The sequence below is a fragment of the Macaca thibetana genome, chromosome 16, assembly GCF_024542745.1.
Source record: "Macaca thibetana thibetana isolate TM-01 chromosome 16, ASM2454274v1, whole genome shotgun sequence".
Lineage (NCBI taxonomy): Eukaryota > Metazoa > Chordata > Mammalia > Primates > Cercopithecidae > Macaca > Macaca thibetana.
Window position 1 is genome coordinate 15,818,784 of NC_065593.1, and position 14,053 is coordinate 15,832,836.

At 51.6% G+C, this 14,053-nt stretch overlaps 3 protein-coding genes across 6 annotated transcripts in view; all 3 read left to right on the forward strand.

Annotated features, from left to right (window-relative positions):
• The window catches only part of LOC126939805 (uncharacterized), a 910,157-nt gene that overhangs the window by 870,918 nt on the left and 25,186 nt on the right, over window positions 1-14,053 (forward strand). The window lies entirely within an intron of this gene.
• DERL2 (derlin 2) overlaps window positions 1-14,053 on the forward strand; it is a 434,214-nt gene that overhangs the window by 369,219 nt on the left and 50,942 nt on the right. The window lies entirely within an intron of this gene.
• NLRP1 (NLR family pyrin domain containing 1) overlaps window positions 1-14,053 on the forward strand; it is a 56,565-nt gene that overhangs the window by 36,522 nt on the left and 5,990 nt on the right. For all 3 annotated transcript variants that reach the window (XM_050765197.1, XM_050765198.1, XM_050765199.1), the window contains 7 exons: window positions 670-759; window positions 3,688-3,779; window positions 4,281-4,385; window positions 4,702-4,861; window positions 7,113-7,336; window positions 12,721-12,983; window positions 13,449-13,580. In XM_050765197.1, the coding sequence (XP_050621154.1) occupies window positions 670-759; window positions 3,688-3,779; window positions 4,281-4,385; window positions 4,702-4,861; window positions 7,113-7,336; window positions 12,721-12,983; window positions 13,449-13,580 (1,066 nt within the window). The remainder of the gene's footprint in view (window positions 1-669; window positions 760-3,687; window positions 3,780-4,280; window positions 4,386-4,701; window positions 4,862-7,112; window positions 7,337-12,720; window positions 12,984-13,448; window positions 13,581-14,053) is intronic.

A 14,053-nucleotide genomic window follows, 5' to 3' on the forward strand; every position in this document is an offset into this window, starting at 1 on the left:
GGTCTTTTCACCTCCTCCTCGTCTGGGCCTCAGAACAGGCAGGGCAGGATTGATTCCTCCTACGTGACAGATGGAGGACAGAGACCCAGAGAAGACAATCAGCATCCCACATCTGGCGGAAACCCCAGGTCACAAGGCCTGGGAGGACGGCGGAACCAGGACTCTCTCTTCCCAGCAAAACCTCCGACCACTGGGAAGAGAGTCCCAGGACCCAGGCCTGGGATTTTGAGGCCATGGGGAAATCCCTGGCAGCCGGCTACAAAGAAAGCTTCTGCCAGTGACAGCCACCTCACCCAAGGCCGCGTCTCCTTCCTGAGGAGGCCCACATCTGATGACGGGCCAGTGTTGCAGTAGAAAGGCCCAGCCCCTCAACCCAACTCCTTTAAACAGCTCTAAAGGATCATCTCCCAGAGTCAGCTGAGGCCTCCATGGAGACTGCCTCACAGCCCACGTCTCCCCGATTCCCTCCCTGCCCTTGCCCTGGCATTGACCCAGGAACACACCCTAGTGAATCTTCTCACGGTACCCTCCTCCTCAGAGCCCGGCTCCCAGGGAACGCACCCTGTGGCCGCTCCTCCAGAAGGTGGCAGGTCCTGGGATTCTGGGCCCTGGGGACCTGGGGACAACATGGGAGATCCCAGGAGGACCCGTCTCCCTTTGTGCTTTCAGGCTGGACCAGACGACTCTGAGCGATGAGATGAGGCAGGAGCTGAGGGCCCTGGAGCAGAAGAAGCCTGAGCTGCTCATCTTCAGCAGATGGTAAGGGGTGGCCCCAGAACTCCCTCTGGCTGATCCAGGCCCAGGGCTGAGCAGGAGACAGGGAAAGAGCCTTGGGGTGAGAGACCAACACAGCCAGGGAGAAACCGAGAAACTGCAGCAGCCAGAGTGAGGTGCGCTTGTCAGTGCAAATAGAATCACATCCCCCCCTGCTTAAACTCTTACGTTAGACAAACAAGGAGAGGAAAACATGAAAAAGTAAGTGGACTAAAAAATTAGCCAGGCGTGGTGGCGGGTACCTGTGGTCCCAGCTACTCAGGAGGCTGAGGTATGAGAATCGCTTGAACCCGGGAGGTGGAGGCTGCAGTGAGCCGAGATCACGCCACTGCACTCCAGTCTGGGCGACAGAGCAAGACTGCATCTCAAAAAAAAAAAAAAAAAAAAAAAAAGCCGGGCATGGTGGCTCACACCTGTAATCCCAGCACTTTGGGAGGCCAAGGCAGGCAGATCACGAGGTCAGGAAATCAAGACCAGCCTGACCAACATGGTGAAACCCTGTGTCTACTAAAAATACAAAAATTGGCTGGGCGTGGTGGTGGGTGCCTGTAATCCCAGCTACTCAGGAGGCTGAGGCAGGAGAATCACTTGAACTCGGGAGGCAGAGGTTGCAGTGAGCCGAGATCACACCACTGCAGTCCAGCCTTGGCAACAGAGCGAGACAACATCTCAAAAAGGAAAAAAAAAGAACAAGAAAAAGTCAGTGGGTGGGTGAGCCAGCAAATCCCCTGGACCCAGCACAGCATGATACCAAATGGCCTCTAGTCCGGCAATCCTTCCGTGAAAAACAGAGGTTTGGAACAATGAAAGCAGTGACCACAAGAGGGAGACAAAGACAGAGAGCCCGTGCCCTGGGAAAAAGACCACCCTCGCCATCACTGTCACCCACCGCCCTCACCACCACCACCACCACCACACACACCCCTGACTTGAGGGGCAAGCCCCGGGGCCAGGAAAGTCCATCTTCCCTTCCCCGAGGAATCCGCTGCAGCTCCCGCATTCTCCCAGGTGGGCGCCTTTCCACCTGACCATGAAGGACATCCGTCCCCAGGTTCCTGGCTGCAGTGGCTCCCCTGAAATGGAAGGAAAAGAGCTCCTAGGTTTAAGAGGAGTCATTCATTCATAGAACAAATATTCCCTGCAGACTCACTATGTGTCAGGCACTATTTTGGGATCTGAGGACACAGCAGTGAACAAGAAAGACACGGCCCAACCTCCAGGAGCTTAGTCCAGCAGGGAGACAGGCACGGGTTATCCCACAAGTGTCTGCGCAAATGCACCTGGGGTCGGTGCGTGTACCAGTGGGCCTATTTGACCTGGTCAAGAGGAGCTGGGCTGAGCTCTGAAAGACAGGACAGGTTGGCTGGGCCTAGGAAGGGGTGGAGTCCAGGCAGAAGTAGAGGCTCTGAGAGAGAAGAGTTTAGCCCCCTGGAGGAATGGGAGGCCAGGCGTCAGGAGCAGCTACTCAAAGTGTGGTCCGTGGACCAGCAGCGTCGGCATCACCCTCACTGGGAGCTCGATAGAACTGCAAATTCTCAGGCCCCACTCCAGACCCACTGAACCAGAATCTCCGGGGTGGGGCCCAGGAATCTGTGTGGTATTTGAGACAGAGTCTCACTCTGTCATCCAGGCTGGAGTGCAATGGCATGATCTCGGCTCACTGCAACCTCTGCCTCCCAGGTTCAAGCCATTCTTCTGCCTCAGCCTCCAGAGTAGCTGGGACTACAGGCGCCCGCCACCACATCCAGCTAATTTTTGTATTTTTAGTAGAGATGGGGTTTCACCATGTTGGCCAGGCTGGTCTCAAGTTCCTGACACTGTGATCTGCCCACCTCAGCCTCCCAAAGTGCTGGGATTACAGGCGTGAGCCACCGCGTCCGGCCGAATCTGTGTCTTAACAAGCCCTCCAGATGATTGTTAAGCACACAGAGTTTGAGAACCAATGGACTAGAGGTCAGTGAGCAAGGAAAAAGCGGCCCAGGTGACATCAGAGGGTGACAGAGGCCCCAGCAAGCCCTTTTGGACCATGTTAAAAACTTTCCATTTTCCCCCTGAAGCAATGAAGAGACATTACAGGGCTGCAGCAGCCAAGTGATGGGGCAGCTTCCTATTTTAAGATTGGCTGCTCTGTAGACAATGGGCGGCAGAGGGACCCGAGCAGAAGCAGGGAGACCTTTCAGAGTAATCTGCCCACCTCAGCCTCCCAAAGTGCTGGGATTACAGGCGTGAGCCACCACGTTTCAGCCACTACTGTTTCCGAGGATGCTGCAGTGGTGCGGGCCACGGAGGCCAGGGCCTGGGACTCGGGTGGAGGTTGTGGAGGTGGAGAGAAGAGAATAGAAAGAAGAGCTATTTGGGAGGTGTTGTCAAAGTGATCAGCTCTTAGGGTGGGCGTGGAGGGAGTTGGGATGACACCCCACTTCTAGCCTGGGTGCATGAGTGGATGGAGGCTGCTCAGAGACAGGGACCACAGAAGAACCACAGGATTTAGTTCAAATTCGGATGGAGTTTTTGTGTTTGTTTTGTTTTGCCTGAGACAGGGTCTGGATCTGTCACCCAGACTGGAATGCAGTGGCACAGTCTCAGCTCACTGCAACCTCTGTCTCCTGGGCTCAAGTGATCTTCCTACTTCAGCCTTCCAAGGAGCTGGGATACAGGTGCATGCCACCATGCCCAGCTAATTTTTGTATTTTTGGCAGAGATGAGGTAGGGAGGTCTCACTGTGTTACCCAGGCTGGTCTCGAGCTCCTGAGCTCAAGCTATCCACCCATCCCGGCCTCCCCAAGTGCTGGGATTACAGACGTGAGCCACTGCACCTGGCCCAAGGAGGAGTTGAATTTTTAGTGGGAATGTCATGTAGGCAGCCCTCGCTTCCTCCAGGATCTCAGGCAGAATGAACAATTCTTTGTCCAGGAAACCAACTGGGATGATCCCTGATGAGGGCCTGGGTACAGGAGAGACGAGTAATAGCACGTCCTCACTCAAGCGGCAGAGACTCGAATCAGGTAGTTTGAAGGGGCGAGGCTGGGAGCATCATGACAGGGGTTGGGGGAGGCCAGCTGTGGGAGGTCATTCCCTCCATCCCTCTGCCCCTGATGTGGGACGGGGCAGGTTCCCTACCTAAGAGGGTGCTACCCCCATGAGAGAGCGCCCACTCCTAGGAACTGGCTGGATTTCTGTTTCCCCCTCTCCTGCACCCACCGATGGGTGCTGCCCCTCTCCAGTACGTCTACGGCATGTATCAAACCCTGAACCGGGGTCCAGCCTCCCATCCTTGACTGCCAAGGCCTGGGAATCACATCTCCATCTTGGCCCTGCCATCTTAAAATCAAACAAACAGGGTTTCACTCCATTGCTCAGGCTGGAGTGCAGTGGCATGTTCACGGCTCACTGCAGCCTCAACCTCCCGAGCTCAAACAACACTCCCACCTCAGCCTCCTGAGTAGAACTGGGACTGCAGACGCTCACCACCGTGCCTGGCTGATATTTTTCTTTTTTCTTTATAGAAACCGAGTCTTCCCATGTTGCTCAGCCTGATCCGAAACCCCTGGACTGGAGCAATCCTCCTGCCACGGCCTCCCAAAGTGCTGGGATTACAGGCAAGAGCCACGGTGCCTGGCCCCTTTCATCTTTTGAACCATGTTCCTCTCTCAACCTGCCCACCTGGGCATGCTGGGAAGAGTGGCACTTCTGTTCCAGTGGGGAAGGGGAGATGGGTGGAGGCTGGGCTGGAGGCATTGGAGTGGGGCTCCCCAGACAGCAGGCAGGCAGGCAGGCAGCCAGGGAGCAGGAGCAGAAGCTGTAGACACACTCCCTGCCATGATCCAGGCAGGCCGGCCTTGGGAAGAGGCCCTTACAGTATAACCATAGGGGCTGGGGGAGGCCAGGCGGGAGAATCTGGAGCTGACCGCTGCCTTGCTGTTTCAGAGGGAAGCTCCCCAGAGGTAGAACAGGTGGAACCCTTGTGCCTGCCTTCACCTGCCTCTCTAGGGGACCAGGATACGCCTTTGGGGACTGACGATGACTTCTGGGGCCCCACGGGGCCTGTGGCTACTGAGGTAGTTGACAAAGAAAGGAGCCTGTACCGGTGAGTGAGGGGCTCTGCTGGTCCCAGGCTGGCCTCCCCCACCCCACTGCCCATCCTGGGTCCCCACAGACAGTCAGTTCCCCCCAACCCACACTCGCCTCGGGGTCCCCTCCTCTTGCCCAGACAAGAGGCGAGGACAGGGCTGAAACACCGGGTGTGTGCTTTTCATGATGGAAAAAGTTGTTTTCTTATGAAACTTAAAATTGTCTAACATACACAAAAATAGAGAGTACAAGGAGCTTCCATGTACCCATCACCCAGCTTCAGCCACTGTTTTGCCAAATTCATTTCAGCTGTTCACTTTCCCCCTCTTTGTTATTGTTACAATATTTTAAATCCAAGATGTCAGGTGATTTTACCCTTAAATATTTCATTACACATCTCAAAAAATAAAAATAAAAACCCTTTCTTCCTTAACATAACTACCATGCCAATATCACATCTCACAAAGCTGACAATAAATCTTCGATTTCATGTAATCCCCAATCCATATTCGAATTGCTCAATTGTCTAAAACGTGTTCTTAAAGTTGGTGTTTTGGTTTGGTTTGGTCTGGTTTGGTTTGGTTTTGAGACGGAGTCTCACTCTGTCGCCCAATCTGGAGTGCAGTGGCACAATCTTGGCTCACTACAACCTCCACCTCCCAGGTTCAAGCGATTCTCCAGCCTCAGCCTCTCTAGTAGCTGGGACTACAGTCACACGCCACCACGTGTGAAAAATAAAAATTTTTGTATTTTTAGTAGAGACGGGGTTTCACCATATTGGACAGGCTGGTCTCGAACTCCTGACCTCAGACAATCCACCCTCCTCAGCCTCCCAAAGTGCTGGGATTACAGGTGTGAGCCACTGCACCTGGCCAGTTGGTGTGTTCTTACCAGGATCCAAACAAGGTCCACTCATTGTATTTTGTTTGTTATGTTTCTTAAATCTCACTAACTCTCTTAATCTGTATGCTCCTGTTTTATTAACAGCTGCTAATGAGCTAAGGACTGTACTAGTAGCTGGGAACCCTAAGATGAATATGGCAGCCCTGCCCTCCCAGGGCTTACAGTCGCACTAGTAGTAATTGTCTATAGTCATTATCTCTTATATAACATGTTACCACTTACCAAACACTGCCACAAACATCATCTCAACCAGAAGACAGCATCACTCCCAACTCACACCTACAGAAGCTGGGGCATCCCGGGACCCACTATTAACCCACATGAGGAGCCTTGGGAAAATCACTTCTGATCTCTATAAACGTGTTGTTTCCAATTCTGAGGGTTTAGCATTAATGTTAGCACATATGGCCAGGCACAGTGGCTCATGCCTATAATCCCAGCACTTTAAGAGACCGAGGCAGGAGGATCACTTGAGTCCAGGAGTTCAAGGCCAGCCTGGACAACATGGCAAAACCTTGTGTCTACAAAAATGACCAAAAAAATTAGCTGGGCATGGTGACTTGTGCCTGCAGTCCTAGCTACTCAGGGAGCTGAGGTGGGAGAGTCACCTAAGCCAGGGATTTCCAGGCTGCAGTGAGCCAAGATCAGGCCACTGTGCTCCAGCCTGGGCAACAGAGTGAGACCATATTTCCAGAGAGAGAGACATATAGATAGATAGATAGAGATAGACAGATAGATGGAGATAGATAGATAGAGATATAAATTAGATAGATAGATAGATAGATAGATGTAGAGATTGATAGATATAGAGATAGAGATAGATAGAGAGAGATAGAGGTAGATAGAGATAGATAGAGATAGATAGGTAGAGATAGATGATAGAGATGATAGAGATAGATATAGACAGATAGAAATAGATAGATAGATAATAGATATAGATAGAAATCTTAGCACATATATTGTTATTAATTATTGGTAAATAGGCCCTTTACATATACAAACACTTGTTATTTCATCATCACCATCATTGCCATCATCAACATAGTAGAAATAGTTCACTGCTCCCAGGCGTGTACTAAGCTGTGAGCATGCATTGAGTCACTTTTTCTCACAACTAGGAGATGGGAGCTACAATTACTCTTACTGACAGATGAGGAAACCAAAAACAGGAAGGTTAAATGACTTGCTCAGGGATCCACAGTCAAGAACAGAAGAGCCAGGACTAAAATGCAAGTCCATCTGATTCTGAAGTCTGGGCTTGAAGCCCCTGTACGGTATCCGCAAGCCCCTGCATGGGGTCTGGCATCCAGCAGGTGCTCAGTGAGTTCGTGCAGTAAGTGTCTGCTTCTCCCTCTTCTTCCCAGAGTTCACTTCCCTGTAGCTGGCTCCTACCGCTGGCCCAACACGGGTCTCTGCTTTGTGGTGAGAGAAGCGGTGACCACTGAGATTGAATTCTGTGTGTGGGACCAGTTCCTGGGTGAGATCAACCCACAGCACAGCTGGATGGTGGCAGGGCCTCTGTTGGACATCAAGGCTGAGCCCGGAGCCGTGGAAGCTGTGCACCTCCCTCACTTTGTGGCTCTCCAAGGTAAACAAGAGGGAAGGATAGGGAGGAAGGCGGTGGTAATTATGGGCCTGAAAGGGAGTATAGAATGATGATCTCCTGGGAGACAGTGTTGTGGCTTCCTTTGAGGGGCCGAGGGGGGGTTATGGAGATGGGGAGCAAGATTTTCCTGCATTCCACTTTTGTCTGGACATATCTTTTTGAAACACATCTGTGTGACTGTACAGGCCAAACGCCCATGAAGCTGGCCTTGTCCTTCGGGTCCTTCGTTCCCCCACCCACCCATCTCCTTCAGCACACACAGACCTCTGCTCTCCACACAACCCTCCCTCCAAGAGGAAGTGAGTTCCCTCAGTTTTGTCACCCTTGCTCCTCTCTGTGCTGCCCGTGGGAACACGAACACTTCACACAGCCACCTGAGTGGGGTCTCTCCCCATTCTCTCCCCCCCTCCCCCTGCCCACCCACTCAGGAGTTCAACCAGATGACATGGCTGGAAACCCCAGTGATATCCCTCAGGCCTCAAAACTGTTGGCTTCCTGGAAGCAACACTTACTGAATCGTATAAGGATACAGAGTCCTTATACAACACTCAGATTCAGCAAAATGGATATTCAGACACCTTAGTGGCCGGGTGCAGTGGCTCACACCTGTAATCCCGACACTTTGGGATGCAGAAGCAGGAGGATGACTTGAGCCCAGGAGTCTGAGACCAGCCTGGGCAACATAGTGAGACCCCATCTCTAAAAAAAAAGCAAAAAAAATTAAAGAATTAGCTAGGCATGGTGGTGTACACCTGTAGTTCCAGCTACTCAGGAGGCTGGGGTGGGAGGAGCACTTCAGCCTGGAAGGTCAAGGCTACAGTGAGTCATGATCATGCACTGCACTCCAGCCTGGGTGACAGAGCAAGACTCTGTCTAAAAAAAAAAAAGAGACTGCATCTCAAAAAAAAAAAAAAAAAAAAAAAAAAAAGCCAGGCATGGTGGCTCATACCTGTAATCCCAGCACTTCGGGAGGCCAAGGCGGGCAGATCACAAGGTCAGGAGATTGAGACCATCCTATCTAACACGGTGAAACCCCGTCTCTACTAAAAATACAAAAAACTAGCTGGGCGCGGTGGCGGGCGCCTGTAGTCCCAGCTACTCGGGAGGCTGAGGCAGGAGAATGGCATGAACCCGGGAGGCGGAGCTTGCAGTGAGCTGATATCGCACCACTGCACTCCAGCCTGGGCGACAGAGCTAGACTCCGTCTCAAAAAAAAAAAAAAAAAACAATTTAGTAGCATTTTCTTCCCAGACCCCAAGTTACCAAGAGGATTGGGCCAAGTTGTTTGAGGAAGAAACAGAAAGAAGCACCACAGCCAGGTGGATAGATTGGTCAAGCTGCGTTTTATCTGTAATACGAGCAAGTGGCCCTTATTATCCTAGGGCTTTGTAGACACAAACCCAGTCAATCTGCACAGTGACACCGAGAGGGGGATGCTGTTATCAGCCCTACTTTACAGATGATGCACAGAGAGGGCAAGTAATCTTCTCAGAGTCCCACAGTCAGTAAGAGCCCTTGCTGGGAGTCAAAGCCAGGCAGTCCGTATCATTTAGCTGCTCTGCTAGACAACCCTCTAGTGTCCCACTTTCATGTGATGTGGGTCCCACTGTCCCTGCTTGAGCGGGAGAGCCACTGTGCCCCTCACCTGAGCCTGGACGGTGCTGACCACACACTTAGCAGGGAGGGCACTGCTAGACATCAGGTCACAGGCCCAAGGGCAGCATCTAAAGGAGGGAGAGTCCCCAGGCTCCTGGACAGCAGGAGCAGCAATGTCCCAAGGCAAACAATGGGCATGCGGCTGGGAAAGGAGGAAGGAGCTGACGGGCTGCCGTTGGCGGAGCACTTGTGATGCTTTGGTCCATTGTTCTCTTTGCTGCCTGTATTCCCCACTGGGCCACAAGCTCTGGAATTGCTGTCCCCATGTCTTTCCTGTTCACAGCCGCATCCACAGGGCCTGGCACATTGTCCGTACTCAGTAAGCTTTTGTGTAATGAGCAGATGCAAAGCCCTGGACCCCTGACCCACAGAAACAAGCCTCCCTCACGATAGCATTTTCTAAATTTTTCTAGTGCAACCAGCCAAAGGCAGCTCCAGGTAGGTCTTTCTGCCAGCGACACTTGCCCCAGTCAACACTCAACCTTCATCTCCTTCAGACCACAGTCTCCCCCATTGCTTCCCTTCTCTCTCTGATCTATCAGCACAAGTATGCTGTCAGGTTTGGATGAGGTGACTACCACCATCTATGGAAAGGGCAATATGTACAAAAGGGGGGTGACCAGCTCATCTTAACACTGACAGTCCTGCACCCCCAGGAGCCCTCTCAGTCCTGGGCAAGCATGGACAGTTGGTCACCCTAGCAAGAAGGTAAGTTGGAGACATCCAGCACCTTCTGGAATTCAGCGAAAATTCAAGTGGCACCGAGCATCTGTTAGTGCCACAGACTGTGGTCAGAGTCCATGGCCGGTTGTGTGACCCTGGAAAAAGCACTTTCCTCCCAGGATTTCAGTTCCCTCAGCTGACACGTGAGGACGTCCCAAGGTTTGGAGGTCAGGGTGAGACCATCCATTTAGTGCCAGTGATGGCAATGCAAACCAGCATCACCTCTTGGAGAAGCAACTGCGGGGTGAAGGAGGTGCTGCCGTCTCACACGCTTTCCTCATCCCTTGGTACTGATTGATTTCAAGGCAATAACACAAGGGAAATAGCAGCTTCCTGCAGAGTATGTGTATTGCAGTGCTATTTATCATAATGAAAAGTTGGAAGCAAACTCAACACTGAAATGAGAAACAGAGGCTGAATCCCAGGGTGGTGCATCCACTAGCAGGGATAATAGGCTGTGGTAATTAAAAGGGCCAACGTCCTTGCAACAAGTTAAACTGCCACGGGAAACAAGAGACAAAGCGTCATAGACTATGATAAAAGTAGGAAAAGGTGTTGCTGCAGAGAAAGACTGGGATGCAGGTGTCCCATGCTAAGAATAGTTATACTGTGGCCAGGCGTGGTGGCTCACGCCTGTAATCCCAGCACTTTGGGAGGCCGAGGCAGGCAGATCACCTAAGGTCAGGAGTTCAAGACCAGCCTGGCCAACATGGTGAAACCCCGTCTCTACTAAAAAGCCAGGCGCAGTGCTGCACGCCTGCAGTCCCAGCTACTCAGGAGGCTGAGGCATGAGAATCACTTGAACCCAGGAGGTGGAGGCTGTGGTGAGCCAAGATCACACCGCTGCACTCCGGCCTGGGTGACAGAGCTAGACTCTGTCTCAAGAAGAAAAAAAGAACAGTTGTATTGTTTGATTGGTAAGATTCATAGGTGAATTCTTCCTCATTTTTTCAGATGATAGATACCACTGTGACTTTATTTTCATCCCAAAAATGCAGTTAAATGAGAAAACTTAAGTAAGGGTCTTCATGATTCTGGGATTGACATCTGACTAAGGGCCTTGTCCAGCTTGCTGGATGCCTTATTGCCCAGAAACCACTTGCATTGCAACAGTTACCAGGCAATGCAGGGATGGAGCTGGGACTCCTGATCGCTAGGCCTGTGTCTCTCCCATTACCAGTGTTCATCCCTCAAGCTCTCTTGTAACTTCAAGGTGCTGGCGCTGGTCAGAGGCTGCTATCAAAGATACCAATTCTGGCTGATTTAAGCAGAAAAGGAATACACTGAAAGGTTATTGACTAACTCATACACTTAGCAACAAATTTTAGCTGGGGAGAGGAAATAGTGGCCCAGTGACTCAGAGAAACCAAGGGCAGGGCCAAGGTCACATCAAGAAAATATGGAGACAGGCTGCAGACACAGCTACTGTAGGACCCTCCTGCCCAGGAGCGACTGGACTCTTTTACTTACTTTCTTTTTTCCTTTTTTTTTTTTTTTTTTTTTTTTGAGACAGAGTCTCACTCTGTCACCCAGGCTAGAATGCCGCAGCACAATCTTAGCTCACTGCAACCTTAAACTCCTGGGTTCAAGTGATCCACCCACTCAGCCTCCTAAGTAGCTGGAATTATGAGTGTGCACCACCACACCTGCCTCCCACTGGACTCTTCACCCAACTGCTACTGCCAAAATTCTCTCTCTCTGCATCTGTGTTTCACCGCTCTAGACTTGAGGTCCCACAACCACTTAGTCAAGTATTGGTGACACACTTGTGTCATTGATGCCAGGGAGTAGCAGCATCCTGAGTGGGGGGCTCGGCTTGCCTCCTGCCAAGACCCACGCAGTGGGGAGGAGGAGGCTCTTCCTAAAAAGAAGAGTTTGAATGGTGAGTGGCCAAACACCTTGGTCACTCCATTTTCCCACTGCCCCTTCCTCCTCCTTTTTCTCTACCTGCCCAGTCAAACCTGCCAGCGTCACTCTCATGGAGAATCCACACCAGCACAGGCAACTAAAGGTTCTATATCTTTCCCAGCTCCCGGGCCAGGGGCTGGGTTTGTGTATAAGTTTGGCTCAAGGGTGATCCTTGAGCTCCCACTGAGGAGTTCAGCAATCCTAAGTGCTCCCGCCTAGTGGCACAATTTCCCACAGCCTCCGAAGGCCCCAGGCCTAGAAATGCCCTCTTCCCCCTGCTGGGTGTCTCAGCCTGTTCAGGCTGCTATAGCAAAATACCATAAACTAGGTAGCTTATAAATAACAGAAATTTGTTTCTCACAGTTCTGGAGCCTGGTAAGTCCAAGATCAAGGCGCCAGCAGATGTGGTGTGTTGGTGAGAGCCCTCTTCCTCATAGATGGAGCCTTCTAGCTGTGTCCTCACAGGGTGGAAGGGGCAAGCAGGCTCCCTTGAGTCTCTTATATAAGAGCACTAATCCCATTCATGAGAATTCCACCCCCATGACCTGATCACCTCCCATAAAAGCTTCACCTCTTAATACCATCACCTTGGGGGTTAGACTTTCAACATATGAATTGTAGGGGGACACAGATATTCAAGACCATAGCACTGGGCTCCCCCAAGAAGGTACCTGAGCCTAAGCCCTGGGATCCTACCATATCAGCAAATCCTGACTCAGTAACAACACTAAATCTGTGCCTCTTAGGCTGGACGCAGTGGCTCACACCTGTAATCCCAGCACTTTGGGAGGCCGAGGCAGGCGGATCACCTGAGGTCAGGAGTTCAACACCAGCCTGGTCAACATAGTGAAACCCCGTCTCTACTAAAAATACAAAAATTAGCTGGGTGTGGTGGCGCGTGTCTGTAATCCCAGCTACTCGGGAGGCTGAGGCAGGAGAATCGCTTGAACCCAGGAGGCAGAGGTTGCAGTGACCTGAGATTGCTCCATTGCACCGCAGCCTGGGCGACAAGAGGGAAACTCTGTCTCAACAAAATAAATAAAAATAAACCTGTGCCTCTTGAATCCATTCTTTGACAGGGGGCCATGTGGACACATCCCTGTTCCAAGTGGCCCACTTTAAAGAGGAGGGGATGCTCCTGGAGAAGCCAGCCAGGGTGGAGCTGCATCACATCGTTCTGGAAAACCCCAGCTTCTCCCCCTTGGGAGTCCTCCTGAAAGTGATCCATAGTACCCTGCGCTTCTTTCCCATCAACTCCCTGGTGTTGCTTTACCACCGCCTCCATCCTGAGGAAGTCACCTTCCACCTCTACCTGATCCCAAGTGACTGCTCCATTCGGAAGGTGACACTAAGAGCCAGAAAGGCTGGGCCACGGTGGGTTGACGGTAAACACAAAATGCAGCCAGAGAGCCCCCTAGCGGGCCTTTAACTGGGACTAAGGATGGGCCTCTTGTACAGGAGAACCTTGAAGTGGGTGGACAATTCGTCCCTTCTCAGTCATGGACTCGTCTCCCATCTTTGGACAGTTTCTTGCAGCCCCTGTCCAGGAATCAAAGGATTGGAGGCTCCCATGCCTAAAACTGTAGCCTTTCCCCATTCTAACTTCTCTAACAATAACCCTATTCCCATCCTGAGGATAACAAAGACCAAGTGAGGGCTGCCTGTGTAGCAGTGCATGCGGGGAGGGAGGCAGGGGTAATAGAGTCCCACTCTGTCCACGCAAACACACAGATGCACCATCCCCCCATTCAGACCACATTCCACGGGGCAGAAGCCTCCCTTAATCATTGTTCCCTATGTTCTGTAGGCCATAGATGATGAAGAAACGAAATTCCAGTTTGTGCGAATCCACAAGCCACCCCCGCTGACCCCACTTTATATGGGCTGTCGTTACACCGTGTCTGGGTCTGGTTCAGGGATGCTGGAGATACTCCCCAAGGTGAGCAGCTCAGCGTCAGCCTCTTCACTGCGAACAGAAGTCCTCCCTGGGAATGCCTGTGGGGCAGGTCTCAGAGCTTTCCCAGGGACGGGATAAATCGAGGTGGAACAGAAAGTGAGTGGGATTTAGGGAAAGTGGGAATGCTTCCAAGACTGGGAGAAAGAAAGTTCGGAGAAGGGAGGATCACATGCAGGATGACAAGGATGATGGGGTTTGACTTGGGGACACTGGGAAGTGTTTGAGCTATAGGTCATCAATGTCCTCTAGTCCACCACCAGGAACGAACCTGTAGTTGAACACACTGGGTTTATTACTCATTGCAGTGGCAGAACACATATTATGGGGAACCATGGGGTGTCTCAGGAAAGGGTGTTAGAATCTGCTGTAGGATTTGGGCCTTGGTTACATTTGAGGAAGATCTAAGGAAACGAAGATTTTCTTTAGATTGGGTGTCGGTTCAGGCCACACGGAGA